This window comes from Oncorhynchus clarkii, chromosome 24, assembly GCF_045791955.1.
Source record: "Oncorhynchus clarkii lewisi isolate Uvic-CL-2024 chromosome 24, UVic_Ocla_1.0, whole genome shotgun sequence".
NCBI classification, from domain to species: domain Eukaryota; kingdom Metazoa; phylum Chordata; class Actinopteri; order Salmoniformes; family Salmonidae; genus Oncorhynchus; species Oncorhynchus clarkii.
Genome location: NC_092170.1, coordinates 24,958,832 through 24,976,400, shown reverse-complemented (window position 1 = coordinate 24,976,400; position 17,569 = coordinate 24,958,832). Strand labels below are relative to the sequence as shown.

The 17,569-nt window shown below is 42.9% G+C and overlaps 1 protein-coding gene across 3 annotated transcripts in view; it reads left to right on the top strand.

Annotated features, from left to right (window-relative positions):
- The window catches only part of LOC139382189 (serine/threonine-protein kinase ULK2-like), a 67,598-nt gene that overhangs the window by 32,111 nt on the left and 17,918 nt on the right, over positions 1-17,569 (top strand). For all 3 annotated transcript variants that reach the window (XM_071126055.1, XM_071126054.1, XM_071126053.1), the window contains exons 5-15: positions 853-889; positions 7,257-7,430; positions 7,921-7,994; positions 8,146-8,247; positions 8,415-8,473; positions 8,578-8,660; positions 8,776-8,826; positions 8,970-9,058; positions 9,501-9,669; positions 9,973-10,027; positions 15,989-16,135. In XM_071126055.1, the coding sequence (XP_070982156.1) occupies positions 853-889; positions 7,257-7,430; positions 7,921-7,994; positions 8,146-8,247; positions 8,415-8,473; positions 8,578-8,660; positions 8,776-8,826; positions 8,970-9,058; positions 9,501-9,669; positions 9,973-10,027; positions 15,989-16,135 (1,040 nt within the window). The remainder of the gene's footprint in view (positions 1-852; positions 890-7,256; positions 7,431-7,920; positions 7,995-8,145; positions 8,248-8,414; positions 8,474-8,577; positions 8,661-8,775; positions 8,827-8,969; positions 9,059-9,500; positions 9,670-9,972; positions 10,028-15,988; positions 16,136-17,569) is intronic.

The following is a 17,569-nucleotide window of genomic DNA, read 5'->3' as shown; positions in this document are numbered from 1 at the left end:
AAAGCAATCTACGTTATTAATATGCAGTATGTTAGGTGTGCCTCATAAATTATTCTCCTCACACGGAAAACAAATCATGGCAGCCCATAACCTTACAACAATCAACGTGGGCACCCCCATAAGAGTTAAATATATGCATATTACCTTAGCATTATGTGGTTATGGTGGACCCCTAAGAATGTCTTATTTAAACTCTGCTCAATGCCTCTGCTGCTTGCAGTAAACTGATTGGAATGCACACAGAGCATGTCTCTCCCTCCATCCATGTGTCAATATAAGGATCTCAGCTGTAATTGATTTCCCTGTACAAAGGCTAAAAAACATGGTGTGGTAATAAACTGAACTGGAGTCAGATCCTATCGGTCACTGATAAGGCAGAGGCTCTTTAAGGCCAGATCAAACCAATGCTTTGATCAGAGGAAGCTCTGGTAACCAACATGATTTAATTGGTGGTTCAACTGACAGAACTGGAAATGGTGGACAGACGTGGGGTAGATGCTAGCTCACATTTTCCTACCACCTAGCTGCCCTCTTTCTCCTCCACTTTCTTTCCCCTTCTCCCTCATACCTTTTCTCTAACTCTCTCACTAACTCTCTCTGTCTTTCTTGGACTCCTCTCCTTTCCATTCTCTGTGTTGACTAATGCCAGGATTAACAGAGACTGTCAGTACTGATAACAGCACAGCCACTCATCAGATTAATTGATGAGACCCATCGTTATCTGGGCTTTGTGGTCACATACAACACACGCATGTACGCACACACACACACACAGCTTGATACTGTTAATCCGTGTTGTTCTTACACAGCCTGCTAATAGAATGGTTTTGTTTGTCTTGTTCCTCCCCACAGTACTGCAACGGTGGCGATCTGGCTGACTATCTGCAAGGTAAGCATCGCGCTAATCTCAACACACACTGGGTATTATTCATCAAAACAAAGTAACTAGCAGTGGAGAGGAGGGTGTGTGTGTGTGTGTGTGTGTGTGTGTGTGTGTGTGTGTGTGTGTGTGTGTGTGTGTGTGTGTGTGTGTGTGTGTGTGTGTGTGTGTGTGTGTGTGTGTGTGTGTGTGTGTGTGTGTGTGTTCGTTCCCTATGCAAGGGAGTGCTGTGTGTAGGAGCCACCACAGTGTTATGACACAATGGGTTCTTTCTTTCGCACCGAGGTCAGCACAGCTCTGACGCAAGTCTAGAAATGTGCAATATCAAAGGTCACTCATCTCTCATAATGCTTCCCAAGAAAGCACTGAATGTCTTAATAGGATTCTGCATGTGGAGGTGTACGTGGTATGTCATTGACTTTAATGATATAGCAGTTCATAGCTGTGAAATGCATAACACACACACCTGCCTCCCTGTGATATCAACAAAAGATTGTCACATACACGTGTTTAGCAGATGTTATTGTGGGTGTAGCGAAAAGTTTGTGTTTCTAGCTCCAACAGTGCAGTAATATCTAACAAGTAATATCTAACAATACACACAATTTCAAGTAAAGGAATGGAATTTAGAATATATAAATGTTTGGACGAGCAATGTCAGAGCGGCACAGACTAAGATACAGTAGAATAGGATAGAATAAGATGAGTAATGCAAAATATGTAAACATTGTTAAAGTGATTTGTGTTCCAATTATTAAAGTGGCCAGTGATTTCAAGTCTATGTATATAGGGCAGCAGCCTCTAATGTGCTAGTGTGGCTATTTAACAATATGATGGCCTTCAGATAGAAGCTGTTTTTCAGTCTCTCGGTCCCACCTTTGATGCACCTGTACTGACCTCGCCTTCTGGATGATAGCGGGGTGAACAGGCAGTGGTTCGGTTAGTTGTTGTCCTTGATGATCTTTTTGGCCTTCCTGTGACATCGGGTACTGTAGGTGTCCTGAAGGGTAAGTAGTTTGCCCCGGTGCTGCGTTGGGCAGACCGCACCACCATCTGGAGAGCCCTGCGGTTGCGGGCGGTGCAGTTGCCGTACCTGGCGGTGATACAGCCCGACAGGAAGCTCTCTATTGTGTGTCTGTAGAAGTCTGTGAGGGTTTTAGGTGCCAAGCCAAATTTCTTCAGCCTCCTGAGGTTGAAGAGGCGCTGTTGCACCTTCTTCTCCACACTGTCTGTGTGCGTGGACCATTTCAGTTTGTCCGTGATGTGTACGCCGAGGAACTTTAAGCTTTCCACCTTCTCCACTGCGGTCCCATTGATGTAGATAGGGGGATGCTCCCTCTGCGGTTTCCTGAAGTCCACGATCATCTCCGTAGTTTTGTTGAATGTAGAGTGAGAGGTTATTTTCCTGGCACCACACTTCCGGGGCCCTCACCTCCTCCCTGTAGGCTGTCTCATCATTGTTGGTAATCAGGCCTACTACTGTTGTGTCGTCTGAAAACTTGGTGATTGAGTTGGAGGCGTGCGTGGCCATGGAGTCGTGGGTGAACAGGGAGTACAGGATGGGGCTGAGCATGCATTGTTGTGGGGCCCGTGTTGAGGATCAGTGAAGTGGAGATGTTGTTTCCTACCTTCACTACCTGGGGGCGGCCTATCAAGAAGTCCAGGACCCAGTTGCACAGGGCGGGGTTCAAACCCAGGGCCTCAAACTTAATGATGAGCATGGAGGGTACTATGGTGTTGATTGCTGAGCTATAGTCAATGAACAGCATTCTTACATAGGTATTCCTCTTGTCCAGTTGGGATACGGCAGTGTGCAGTGCGGTGAAGATTGCATCGTCTGTGGATCTATTGGTGCGGTAAGCATATTGAAGTGGGTCTAGGGTGTCAGGTGAAGTAGAGGTGATATTATCCTTGAATTGTCTCTCAGAAGTGAGTGCTATGGGGCGATAGTCATTTAGTTCAGTTACTTTTGCTTTCTTGGGTACAGCAACAGTGGTGGACATGTTGAAGCAGGTGAGGACAGCAGACTGGGATAGGGAGAGATTGAATATGTCCGTAAACACTCTAGCCAGCTGGTCTGTGCATGCTCTGAAGACGCGGCTAGGGATGCTGTCTGGGCCGGCAACCCTGCGAGGGTTAACACATTTAAATGTCTTACTCACATCGGCCACAGAGAAGGAGAGGCCACAGTCCTTGGTAGCAGGCGACGTCGGTGGCACTGTGTTATCCTCAAGGTGGGCGAAGAAGTTGTTTTGCTTGTCCGGAATCAAGACGTCGGTGTCTGCGACATGGCTGCTTTTCTTTTTGTAATCCGTGATTGTCTGTAGAACCTGCCACATAAGTCTCATGTTTGAGCTGTTGAATTGTGACTTCACTTTGTCTCTGTACTGACCTTTTGCCTGTTTGATTGCCTTACGGAGGGAATAACTACACTGTTTGTATTCTGTCATATTCCCAGTCACCTTGCCATGATTAAATGTGATGGTTCGCGGTTAGGGTTCCTGGTTAGGGTTGGTTTTAATAGTCACAGTGGGTACAACATATCCTATACACTTCCTGATGAACTCAGTCATGGATCATGTTTGCATATGTGCAGTAACTACTCATTCCAGAGTTTTCTTTATGTTTTACTAGTTTCTATATTGTAGACATCACAACTTTGAAATATCACATGGAATCATGTAGTAAACAAATCACAATATATTTTATATTTGAGTGACTTCAAAGTAGACACCCTTTGCCTTGATGACAGCTTTGCTTACTCTTGGCATTCTCTCAACCAGCTTCATGAGGAAGTCACCTGCAATCCATTTCATTTAACCAGCGTGTCTTGTTAAAAGTGAATTTGTGGAATTTCTTTCCTTCTTAATGCGTTTGAGCCAATCAGTTGTGTTGTGACAAGATAGAGGTATTATACAGAAGATAGCCCTATTTGGTAAAAGAGTGCATATTATGGCAAAAACAGCTCAAATAAGCAAACAGAAAGAACAGTCTGTCATTATTTTAAGACGTAAAGGTCAGTCAATATGGAAAATTTCAAGAACTTTTAAAGTTTCTTTAAGTGCAGTCGCAAAAACCATCAAGTGTTATGATGAAACTGGCTTTCATGAGGACCGCCACAGGAAAGGAAGACCCAGCGTTACCTCTGTTGCAGTGGATAAGTTCACTAGAGTTAACTGCACCTCAGGTTGCAGCCCATATAAATGCTTCACAGAGTTCAAGTAACAGAAACATCTCAACATCCACTGTTCAGAGGAGACTGCGTTAAGCAGGCCTTCATGGTAGAATTGCTGCAAAGAGACCCCTACTAAAGGACACCAATAAGAAGAGACTTGCTTGGGCTAAGAAACATGAGCAATGGATATTGGACCGGTGGAAATCTGTCCTTTTCGTCTGAGGAGTCCAAATGTTATATTTTTTGTTCCAACCGCCGTGTCTTTGTGGAACACAGAGTAGGTGAACGGATGATTTCCGTATGTGTGGTTCCCACCATGAAGCATGGAGGAGGAGGTGCTTTGCTGGAGAGACTGTCTGTGATGTATTTAGAATTCAAGGCATACTTAACCAGCATGGCTACGTCGGCATTCTGTAGCGATACGCCATCCCATCTGGTTTGGGCTTAGTGGGACTATCATTTGTTTTTCAACAGGACATTGACCCAACACACCTACAGGCTTTGTAAGGGCTATTTGACCAAGAAGAAGAGTGATGGAGTGCTGCATCAGATGACCTGGCCTCCACAATCACCCAACCCAATTTAAATGGTTTGGGATGAGATGGACAGAGTGAAGGAAAAGCAGCCAACAAGTGCTCAGCATATGTGTGAACTCCTTCAAGATTGTTGAAAAGCATTCCAGGTCAAGCTTCTTGAGAGAGTGCCAAGAGTGTTAAGCAGTCATCAAGGCAAAGTGTGGCTACTTTGAAGAATCTCAAATATAAAATACATTTTGATTTGTTTAACACTTTTTGGTTACTACATGATTCCATATGTGTGATTTCATAGTCTTGATGTCTTCACTATTATTAAACAATGTAGGAAAAAAAAATAATAATAAAAAAAAAAATATATATATATATATATATATATATATATATATATATATATATATATATATATATAAAAACCTTGAATGAGTAGGTCAGTCCAAAATGTTTTCTCTCTCTCTCTCTTTTCGCTGTTTCTCTTTCTCCCTCCCTTACAAACCCTTGTTTAATAGCATCACACAACCATGTTATGTTACTTCACTAATTGCACAACTTTGCTGTTTTAGAAGACGTTGCCACTGTAGTTCTTTAGAGAGAATGTTGTTTAATCCCTGATTTAATGTGTGTAAGCACGGTTAGATTTAATCATGGAAACTAGCCACTTTAGACAATTCCACTTCATATAATGTTTACATTCCCTAGATTACTCATCTCATATGTATATACTGTACTCTATACCATCTATTGCATCTTGCCATCTTGATGTAATGTATGACTAGCCACTTTAAACAATGCCACTTTATATAATGTTTACATTAGAGGTCGACCGATTAATTGGAATGGCTGATTAATTAGGGCCGATTTCAAGTTTTCATAACTATCAGAAATCGGTATCGATTTGCCGATTTTATTTTATTTTTTTCCTTTGCTCTGCATGGGTAACGCTGCTTCGATGGTGGCTGTTGTCGTTGTGTTGCTGGTTCGAGCCCAGGGAGGAGCAAGGAGAGGGACGGAAGCTATACTGTTACACTGGCAATACTAAAGTGCCTATAAGAACATCCAATAGTCAAAGATTAATGAAATACAAATGGTATAGAGGGAAATAGTCCTATAATAACTACAACCTAAAACTTCTTACATGGGAATATTGAACTCATGTTAAAAGGAACCAACAGCTTTCATATGTTCTCATGTTCTGAGCAAGGAACTGAAATGTTAGCTTTCTTACATAGCACATATTGCACTTTTACTTTCTTCTCCAACACTTTGTTTTTGCATTATTTAAACCAAATTGTACATTTTTCATTATCTACTTGAGGCTAAATTGATTTCATTGATGTATTATATTAAGTTAAAGTAAGTGTTAATTCAGTATTGTTGTAATTGTCATTATTACAAATACATTTTTAAAATTTTTAAATCGGCCGATTTATTGGTATCGGCTTTTTTGGTCCTCCAATAATCTGTATCGGTATCGGCGTTGAAAAATCATAATCGGTCGACCTCTATTTTACATACCCTAGATTACTCATCTCATATGTATATACTGTATTCGATACCATCCACTGCATCTTGCCTATGCCGTTCTATACCATCACTCATTCATATATTTTTTTAATGTACATATTCTTATTAATTCCTTTACACTTGTAAAGGTAGTTGTTGTGAAATTGTTAGGTTAGATTACTTGTTAGATATTACTGCATGGTCGGAACTAGAAGCACAAGCATTTCGCTACACTCGCATTAACGTCTGCTGACGTCTGGTGACAAATAAAATTGAATTTGATATGATCCATTGTGACCATAATGGTTTGGTTTACCCAGGAATCCTCTTAGCTAGCAGCTCACTGGATTAGCTAATGTTGTCGTTTCACTGCAACCAGTACATAGCAGGGACCAGATACACTCCACTGCCTGACCTCATACGCTAGCTAACATTCACTGTTAATACTTGTAATACTTAGGCTGCTAGTGTTCAAACAATTACTACCCTAATCAGTTGTGCTTGCGTAAAAGATGTAGACTACTTGCAGAATAAGCATTTTGTGCAGGTTGCTTTCCCTTGAATTCAGGGTGCAGTTGAAGGGGTGCAACTCCCCCCCCCCCCCCCCCCCACACACACACACACACTCTGCATTTTTGTTCCCCCCAGTTCTATCATTCGAATGTGATACAAAACTATTCAACGGTGTGCTTTAGGACCATGTGGACGCCTCCTAGCGGGCGGGTAGGCTGTTTGAGTCCCATGTGACTTAGTTGGTTGAACGTGGCGCTTACAACGTCGGAGTTGTGCGCTTCGTTTCCCACAGGGGAAAAGTATGAAAATTTATGCACTCACTACTGTAAGTCGCTCTAGATAAGAGCTTCTGCTAAATTACTAAAATGGAAATATAAAAATGGAAATGCAGGTTAATGATCAGTGTGGGTAAAAAGTTGTATCTGTGGCCTCTAGGCTGATGCATGGTGGATGGGTAATGTCCTTTATAGAGATTTCAGTGTACTATGGGTAATGTAGTTTTGTATAGATAAAATATGCTAATAGCCAGTGTGGGTGTAGTATTCTTTTACCACTGCATCCCTGGTCTTCATACATTATGTGCCAATACATTTGTACTGTATAATGAAGGATTCTGGGTAAGTGGTTTTTCCCTCCTCTCTGCTCTCCCTAGCCAAGGGGACACTGAGAGAAGACACTCTGAGGGTGTTCCTCCAGCAGATAGCAGCAGCAATGAGGATCCTTAACAGTAAAGGCATCATCCACCGAGACTTGAAACCACAGAACATCCTGCTGTCATACACCAGCCGCAAGAGATCCAGCATCCATGGCATCCGCATCAAAATAGGTGACTGAACAACCCAGCCCCTCAAATACAACACACACACACTCAGCTACAACTAAGCTAAACCTTCAAAAAGACAACTATCCCTTCAATTCTGTATATAGTGTTATTTCTGTATATACACAACTTCATAATGTTTATACGATATAAATTCTGTTTATACTGTAAATATAGAGATGGCCTATCTATGAACTGTTAGCCATCATATGATTTGTCTGATTGTGTCACACAAGTGTCATATATCATGTATCAAAATGCACCACAATGATAGCTAGCTAGCTAAGGTCATGGTTAGTTGTTTTGAACCTCACAGCTATATTTAGTATGCACAATGCTATTCCCAGAAGGTGTGGTGACTCATGTTGTGTGTTGAGTGCCCAATTGTCTAGTGTCTGAGAGGCTTGGGAATAGGAGTTGTGACACTCCGACAATAGTTGTTATTAATAAGATAGACACAGCCAGACAGACTGACTGATGGACTTCTCTCTTTCAGCTGACTTTGGCTTCGCACGATATCTCCAGAGCAACATGATGGCTGCCACACTGTGTGGCTCCCCCATGTACATGGTGAGTGGATGCGGGTTAGTGTTTGTTGTGTGTGTAAGGGTGTTGTGTCTAAGTCTCTTGTTCTCCTGTGACAACAGCTTTGCTTACTCAGCAACCTGCAACTGGAACGGTCCTTTCAGTGCATGACCTCTAACCTCTGTCCTCTAACCAGGCCCCGGAAGTGATAATGTCTCAGAACTATGATGCCAAGGCAGACATGTGGAGCATTGGGACGGTCGTCTACCAGTGTCTCGTAGGGAAGCCACCTTTCCAGGTAGGATGGAGAGAGGGAGTTGATATGGGGCATCTTTTTTTCCTCACACAAAGCAGAATTAAACTGTGTGAAGAAAATAGCACATGCCTGTGCAAGAAAAATGTCAGCCATGGTGTGCATTTATAGAAGTAGTATACAAACACTCTGTGCTCTCTCTCTCTCTCTAGGCCAACAGTCCCCAGGACCTGAGGATGTTCTACGAGAAGAACAAGTCGCTGCTGCCCATGTAAGTGATAGGATTGAAGAATTATTAACTATCTGATCGAGGCCATTTGGGCTGAAAAGTCATGTTTTTAACCGGAACGTGTTGTCTGTGCCTCTATTACCCAGCATCCCGAGGGAGACGTCTCCTCCCCTTGGCAACCTGTTGCTAGGTCTGCTGCAGAGGAACCAGAAGGATAGGATGGACTTCGGTCAGTTCTGACGCCACTTCCCTTCTAGAAAGGAAATGTTTTAAAACATAATGTTTGTTATCCATCAATTGGATATTACTTCTCTAACATTCACACTTCTGTCTTGTTGTTTCAGATGCGTTTTTCAGCCATCCTTTCTTAGATCCAGTGTCTGCCATCAAAAAATGTGAGTTGATAGATGAGAACTTCCTTCATCAATAACAGGGAAAAATACATGTTGTGGTATCATAGCTGTATTGTGAGATGGCGTTAATGTTGAGAACACTTAGGTCTTGTGTGAAAATGTGTATTTGTATGTTTCTTCTCCAGCATGTCCTGTTCCAGTACCCAACTGCCCTAGCGCTGTGACCGACATCACCTGTGGCAGCTCGCCCTCTGTTCGCTACAACTCCCCTGCCGTAAGTTAATCATGACTGCCTAGACACCTCATAGTTGCATTCCACAACAAGTGGGTTTATCTGTACCTCAAGGCATAGCACCATACCTCAACACTGAGCACTGAAGAATCCAGACTTTGTACAGTAGCTCTGTGGGAAAATGGACAAACTGAGTTTCGCAGGGATGTACTTTTTCTCTCTGTCCACTGTGATTGCATTATTCTGACAGTCTAGATAGCTCAGTCTGGCTCTAATTGAATTGTACAGCCCAAACCCTCTCTCACTGAGATTAATCCTCTTGCTTTCTTTCTCTTGCCCTACGCTCCTCACATTCACTCACACACACACACACACACACACACACACACACACACACACACGGTCGTACACACACACACATTGTCGTATGCACACACACACCTTTTGCTCACTACAACACACACATACCCCTTCCCTTCTTCAGTCTCTCCCAGACATGCAGACGTTACCTGAGGACTGTCTGTCATCGCCCCCCCTGGGCCCTACAAACTACCTGCAGCTGTCTAAGGAGTCTGGAGGAAGCACGAGCAGCAAGAACTCTTCCAGCGACACGGATGACTTTGTCCTGGTGCCACACCTCTCCACAGAGTCTTGTGAGTCTGCAGGAACACACACACACACACACACACACACACACACACACACACACACACACACACACACTGAAGACTTGCTACTCCTTATTACACTAATTAGGCCTACTGGCAGCACTTCTCTTACACTAAGCACCTGCTATAAAACACACATACTGAGCACCTGTTCACACGTTTGACACAGACAGTTGACCAAATAGACACATTTTGAGTGGCGGTATAGGTAGTCAGTTAATTCACTAATGTGGCATGGTTTCTATTCTTGTCTGGTTCGCTCACTTCCCTTTCCCTCCTCTTCCTCAGATGACCAGCCAATGGGAGCAGTGGGGCGTCGGGCGTCCGCAGAGTGGTGTGGAGGGTGAGTGTAACGTCATCAACTTCAGCTCTTAACATATTGTTATTGTCTGATTTGGGCCGGCCACCATCTGAAAGGAGCATAAACCCTGTCCCTGCACTTCCTCTACATACTAGAGAATACCAGAACACTAAAGAACTCCCAGGAGCACAATATCTAGATGACCTGACCTGGTTCCTCTGTTGACTCCCCTGGGCTTGACCGTGTTGCTCCAATGAAATCGATATTTTTTTCACTGTTGACTTGTTGCATCATAGAAATGTAACCTAAACTCAGAGATGATTAACAAACAGTCTGTTTGTGTCCCTAAGCTGGGATATTTCAGGATATTTCCACTGTCCGACAATTTTTTATGTATTAGATCAATTTGATTTATAGCACATTGGACAGATCTAATAATGGTTGACACAAAACATAACACAATACATATGTGTGGTGAAATGATCAACGTTAAAAACCGACTGAATAACTGTTGGAAAAATTAACCAGTCTGATGTGCATGCTGCTATTTCAGCCCCAGATATTGTGTGTGTGTGTGTGTGTGTGTTTGCTGTGAATGAGCTCTGCATGAGTAAGTCATTCTGTCTACTCCACATGGACATGTCTATGTAGAACACTACATAAAACATGCTACATCTCAGTGTGTCTGTTAGTGTGCACAGCAGCTGTGTTTTATACTCCTTAGTCATAAACAACATGCTATTTGTCTCTGAAGGCAATATATCAGTCTTCCATTTCTATGAAGCTATGTCAATGCCTAAATAAGGCATTTTGTGCATGTCAAAATTGTGTAGACATCTCAGATAAACGGCTACTGTGTATAGGTCAGTTACATCCTGAACCACCCAGACGAGGCAGGCCTGTGGTATAAGAATAGATCTCTTACACACACACAGGAAATCACTTTGGGCAAATGTGACTGTTGTTGTCGCGGCATCTTAAATGACTGTCACACACACGCACACACATGCGCACACACACACACACAGAAAGCAGAGGCACAAACACCACTTCCTTGTCTCGTGTGACCCCCACACACTCTCTGTGTTTGTAAATAGCCTGCAGCAAGACACTCCCCATGTTCCTCTCCCTGTTTCTCTCTTTGTAAACAGCCTCCAGTAATACTGTTTTCTATCACTCGGTTTCTCTCTTTGTAAACAGCCTCCAGTAATACTGTTTTCTATCACTCGGTTTCTCTCTTTGTAAACAGCCTCCAGTAATACTGTTTTCTATCACTCGGTTTCTCTCTTTGTAAACAGCCTCTAGTAATACTGTTTTCTATCGCTCGGTTTCTCTCTTTGTAAACAGCCTCCAGTAATACTGTTTTCTATCGCTCGGTTTCTCTCTTTGTAAACAGCCTCCAGTAATACTGTTTTCTATCACTCGGTTTCTCTCTTTGTAAACAGCCTCCAGTAATACTGTTTTCTATTACTCGGTTTCTCTCTTTGTAAACAGCCTCCAGTAATACTGTTTTCTATCACTCGGTTTCTCTCTTTGTAAACAGCCTCCAGTAATACTGTTTTCTATCACAGTTTCCATTCCCTCTCACAGTTTTGTAGTCACCCTCATCTATTCCTTAGTTTGTTTCCCCTCGTGCTCTCCTCAAACAAATAGCTTCTTTCCTCCTTTCTCACCATCTCTCCATATTCATCTTTGGGGTGATGTTTTTTCTCTCCCCCTCTTTACCCTGTCTCTTAAAGTGATGCTACGAATTGCAATTCGTAAAATATGTTAATACTTTTTAAGTACTTAAGATCCCGGGCTGCATCTTTAGCTCTCTCTCGGCCTGTCCCTTTCCCCCATTCCTCCCCTCTTTGTTCTCTTTCCCTTGGTTCCCTGGTTGTGCTGCAAGGTGGTTCATACTTAGCCCACCCCTCTGTGACCACTCTCTATTGTAGGTGAGGTAAGGAGCTAGTCTGAGTGCCAGAGTGTCATTCTCTATTCCTGGAGGATCCCACACCTCAGTCAGCTCACCTCCCACTGTCAATTGTTTTTCCCCTGTGCTCTGTCTGTCCTTAATCGATTCCTGAGCCAGGGAATGAGAGGGGGAGGGAGGGAGATGGGAGTGCAGAGAGACAGAGCCACTACTAAGGATGAATATGGAGAAAAGAAAGAAGGGAGGGAGGTAAGTAGAAAGAGAGAACAGCTGCCCAAGATGAATGAGGAGAGGGCAACGAGCAGACACAAAGCAAATAGAAAAAGGGGAGAGTATTTAGAGAGAGAGCGTGCACACAGAGGCGGAGAGGGAAAAGACAGTGCTGTGTTTCCATTCCCCTCTGGGTAGATGCAGTAAAAGCAAACGGGTCAACAGTAAAGCAACACTGACCTACAAACTGCCTTTTGTTAGGGAGAGCTCCCTTTGTAGCGCCAATGTCCCAATTAGCTTCTGTTAGAACACAACAGATTTTAACGACCTGCTCTGGGGATAAATGAATGTGTTAAACTGAATGACTGCATGGGGTAATACAGTGTACTGAGGTTAGAGAGTAAACCACAGGAATAGGTGGTTTGTTTTCCCTTTGCAAATGCCACTTTCATGAACCTTTTTATGGCCCTTTTTAGTTTTGGTTCAAATCAAATGTTATTTGTCACATGCACTGAATACAACCTTACAATGAAATGCGTACTTACAAGCCCTTAACCAACAATGCAGTTCTAAGAAAAAATATTTACTGAATAAACTAAAGTAATAAAAAGTAACACAATAGATAAGTAATAACGAGGTTATGTACAGGGGGTACCAGCACACAGTCAATGTGCGGCGGTACAGGATAGAGTGACTATGCATAGATAATAACAGAGTAGAAGCAGTGTAAAAAAAATAAAAGGGCAGGGGGTCAATGTAAATAGTCTGGGTAGCCATTTGATTAATTGTTCAGGAGTCTTATGGCTTAAGGGTAGAAGCTGTTAAGAAGCTTTTGGACCTAGACTTGACGCTCTGGTACCATTTGCCGTGCGGTAGCAGAGAGAACAGTCTATGACTTGGGTGACTGGAGTCTTTGACTATTTTTTGGGCCTTTCTCTGACACCGCCTGGTATAGAGGTCCTGGATGGCAGGAAGCTTGGCCCCAGTGATGTACTGGGCCATACGCACTACCCTCTGTAGTGCCTTGCGCTCGGATGCAGAACAATTGCCATACCAGGCAGTGATGCAACTGGTCAGGATGCTCTCAATGGTGCAGCTGTGGAACTTTTTGAGGATCTGGGGACAATGTCAAATCTTTTCAGTCTCCTGAATAGGCGTTGATGTGCCCTCTTCACGACTGTCTTGGTGTGTTTAGACTAGAGGTTGACCGATTAATCGGAATGGCCTGATTTCAAGTTTTTATAACAATCGGTAATCAGTATTTTTGGACTCCGATTTGCCGATTAAAAAAAAAATTGCATTATTATTATTATTTTTTACAATAAAATAAGGTAATATGCATATATTTAACTCTTATGGGGGTGCCCACGTTGATTGTTGTAAGGTTATGGGCTGCCATGATTTGTTTTCCGTGTGAGGAGAATAATTTATGAGGCACACCTAACATACTGCATATTAATAACGTAGATTGCTTTGTTTCATACAGAGAGTCAATGTTGCAGCTGAAACGGCAGTGTTTCCCCTAAAAGTTTCCTTTTCAATGTGTTCCTACCGGTGCCAAAATGACTCACAGCCTACTTCGACAAACGGGTGATGATTTAACAAGCGCATTTGCGGAAAAAAAGCACTGTCGTTGCACCAATGTACCGAACCATAAACATCAATGCCTTTCTTTAAAATCAATACACAAGTATATATTTTTAAACCTGCCTATTTAGTTAATATTGCCTGCTAACATGAATTTCTTTAACTAGGGAAATTGTGTCATTTCTCTTGCGTTCCGTGCAAGCAGTCAGGGTATATGCAGCAGTTTAGGCCGCCTGGCTCATTGCGAACTGTGTGAAGTCCATTTATTCCTAACAAAGGCCGTAGTTAATTTACCAGAATTGTACATAATTATGACATAACATTGAAGGTTGTACAATGTAACAGCAATATTTAGACTTAGGGCTGCCATCCGTTAGATAAAATACGTAACAGTTCCGTATTTCACTGAAAGAATAAACGTTTTGTTTTCGAAATGATAGTTTCCGGATTCAACCATTTTAATGACCAAAGGCTCGTATTTCTGTGTGTTATAATTAAGTCTATGATTTGATAGAGCAGTCTGACTGAGCGATAGTAGGCACCAGCAGGCTCATAAGCATTCATTCAAACAGCACTTTCGTGTGTTTTGCCAGCAGCTCTGCTGTTTGACTTCAAGCCCATCAACTCCCGAGATTAGGCTGGTGTAACGATGTGAAATGGCTAGCTAGTTAGCGGGGTGTGCGCTAATAGCGTTTCAAGCGTCACTCGCTCTGAGACTTTGAGTAGTTGTTCCCCTTGCTCTGCATGGGTAACGCTGCTTCGAGGGTGGCTGTTGTCGATGTGTTCCTGGTTCGAGCCCAGGTAGGAGCGAGGAGAGGGACGGAAGCTATACTGTTACACTGGCAATACTAAAGTGCCTATAAGAACATCCAATAGTCAAAGGTATATGAAATACAAATGGTATAGAGAGAAATAGTCCTATAAATACTATATTAACTACAACCTAAAACCTCTTACCTTGGAATATTGAAGTCTCATGTTAAAAGGAACCACCAGCTTTCATATGTTCTCATGTTCTGAGCAAGGAACTTAAATGTTAGCTTTTTTACATGGCACATATTGTACTTTTACTTTCTTCTCCAACACTTTGTTTTTGCATTATTCATAATTTATTTGAGGCTGAATTGATTTTATTATATTTATTATATTAAGTTAAAATAAGTGTTCATTCAGTATTGTTGTAATTGTCATTATTACAAAAAAATAAAAATAAATTGTCAGAGTAATCGGTATCGCCTTTTTTTGGTCCTCCAATAATCGGTATCGGCATTGAAAAATCATAATCGGTCGACCTCTAGTTTGGACCATGAAAGTTTGTTGGTGAGGGAGAGGTTGTTGTCCTGGCACCACTGCCAGGTCTCTGACCTCCTCCCTATATGCTGACTCATCGTTGGAACTTGAAGGGCGATTGTGTCTAATCGAAAGCTATGTCAATGTGTGTCTTGTTGTAAAATGTGTTTATTTGCTTCTCGAAGTGGAAAGCAAACAAAGGAACCCCTCTGTGTCTTTGTCTATATGTCGCTGCTGTACAGAATAGTCGCGTGCCTCACGTGTATCCCTCAGTCTATTCCCATGTCTCTGGTCTACACCCTCCCCTGCTAATCATCTTATTACATAATGCTGCTAGGCTGAATCTGTCCTGTTCTATAACATTTATATTCCTCCCCCCTTCCTCTCTTTCCCTTTTTCATTCTAAACCCAAGTGACCCCCCTATGGGTGACCCGTGTATGACTTTTGCTCAGGGAACATTTTGTACCAATCGAATAACAAAGGAATGCAAATTAGCCTGGCTTTTTTTCCCTGCTGTCCCTCTGTGTCTGATAGAAAGGAGGAGGGCCCAGCACATACTATTGGCTGAGCCCACAAACCACATTTTCTTCAGGCCCGCCCATAACTCCTCCTCTTGGCACAGACTGCTCCCGACTGATTGGGCAGATACGCGTGGGTTTACACAACAGCCCTGCCCCCTCTGAGTTGGGCCAGCCCCCTTACAGCAGGACTGAAGTTTAGTTCCTCACCCAGCCTCAGTTGAAAATGCCATATGTGTAGAAGTAAACAAAGAACTCAGAGACATAGCCTAGTTAGAAACTTTGAGTCAGCCTAGAGTTTAATTTAGTCCAACTGTTGTGCTCTCCACGTTCTATTCATACAAATGTCGTCTTGGTAGGACTGAAGTATTTTTTAACATAGAGTTCTGTGGGTGTTGACATTCCTGAACAGATGGTGCAGTTTTGGCAGAACTAGCAGACAACTGGCTAACGGGCCTGCTCTTCCCACTTCACCCTTCCAGGCAGCCGCAGACCACCGGACAGACCCCCATGGTGTCCCCCCGGGCAGAGACCACCCCCATCCCTGTGCCCACCCAGGTGCGGAACTACCAGCGCATCAAGCAGAACCTCTCCAACAGCCCCACCACTACGCTTTTCAGCTCCCCCAGGTAAGAGACACTGTCTGGGGAAAAGGGCATCGGTACTGTTTGCCTTACGGTAGCAGAGAGAACAGTCAATGGCTTGGGTGGCTTTAGGGCCTTCCTCTGACACTGCCTGGTATAGAGTTCCTGGATGGCAAGGAGCTGGACCTCAGTGATGTACTGGTCCATACGCACTACACTCTGTAGAGCCTTGCAGTTGAATACCTAGTATTTGCCATACCAAGCGGTGATGCAGCCAGTCAAGATGCTCTAAATGGTGCAGCTGTATAGCGTTTTGAGGTGCCCCTGTCCTGGGTGGTTCTCGAAGTACAACTGTCATGATTAAGACATTTTTTGTCTTGTGGGTGCATACAGTTCTCACACCTGGCTGATCAGAGACTAGTTTTTCATGCTGTTGGATTTTTAATGACTAACCTTTGGGTGGGAAGGAAAATTCACCTATAACTGTCAGTTATTGCATCAGGTAAAGTTTCACAAAGTTTCATCAGTTTAGTCAGTGGATATTGCTTGTTATATTGTGATGGGGTGGGGGGGGGGGTCAAGACATAGAAAGGGAGGGAATAGGAGGAGGTTTTGAATCTCCTTTAGAGGCAAATTAGTTTTATTGTTGTGCTTCTATTGACTGAGATGAGATAAGAACATTGCCACAGGGATTAGTATAGTGTTTCTGTGGTGCTTTTCCAAGCAGACAGGGTTTTATGTTAATGTAGGCTCTACTATTATTGTGTTTCCGTCAGGACTGTGACACAAAAGACTTGTGGCAAGCAGAATCAACAACATCTGCATCATCAAATCTGTTGCTTTGCGAGAAGGTGTTAACGTTCAAAGTTGGCCATTATTATGTAAATTCAAGCTGAAAAGTACCCAGGGCCTTGCCTTGGCTACAAGTTAGAGCAAGTCCACCGGAGCCCAATGAGGCATGGGTGCTGGCCCGCATAGAAGGAAACAGAAAAGTCTGAGTCTTTTGGGTAAAACATTGGGGTAAATCCACAGTGGGAATGCGGTACTGGAGTAGCCTAGCTCCACAGTGAACCCTCTGCTCCCTTACCCCCTACCTACCCTCACCACAGGGCCCCAAAGCCTGGGCAGTGGATAAATCAAATTTATTTATCACATACACATGGTTAGCTTGTGCTTCGAGTTCCGAAAATGCAGTAATGACCAACAAGTAATCTAACCTAACAATTTCACAACTACCTTATACACACAAGTGTAAAGGGATTAAAATATATAAAAATATATGAATGAGTGATGGTACAGAACGGCATAGGCGAGATGCAGTAGATGGTATCGAGTACACTATATACATATGAGATGAGTAATGTAGGGTATGTAAACATTATATTAAGTGGCATTGTGTAAAGTGGCTAGTGATATTTTTTTTTACATACATTTCTACATTATTAAAGTGGCTGGAGTTGAGTCAGTATGTTGGCAGCA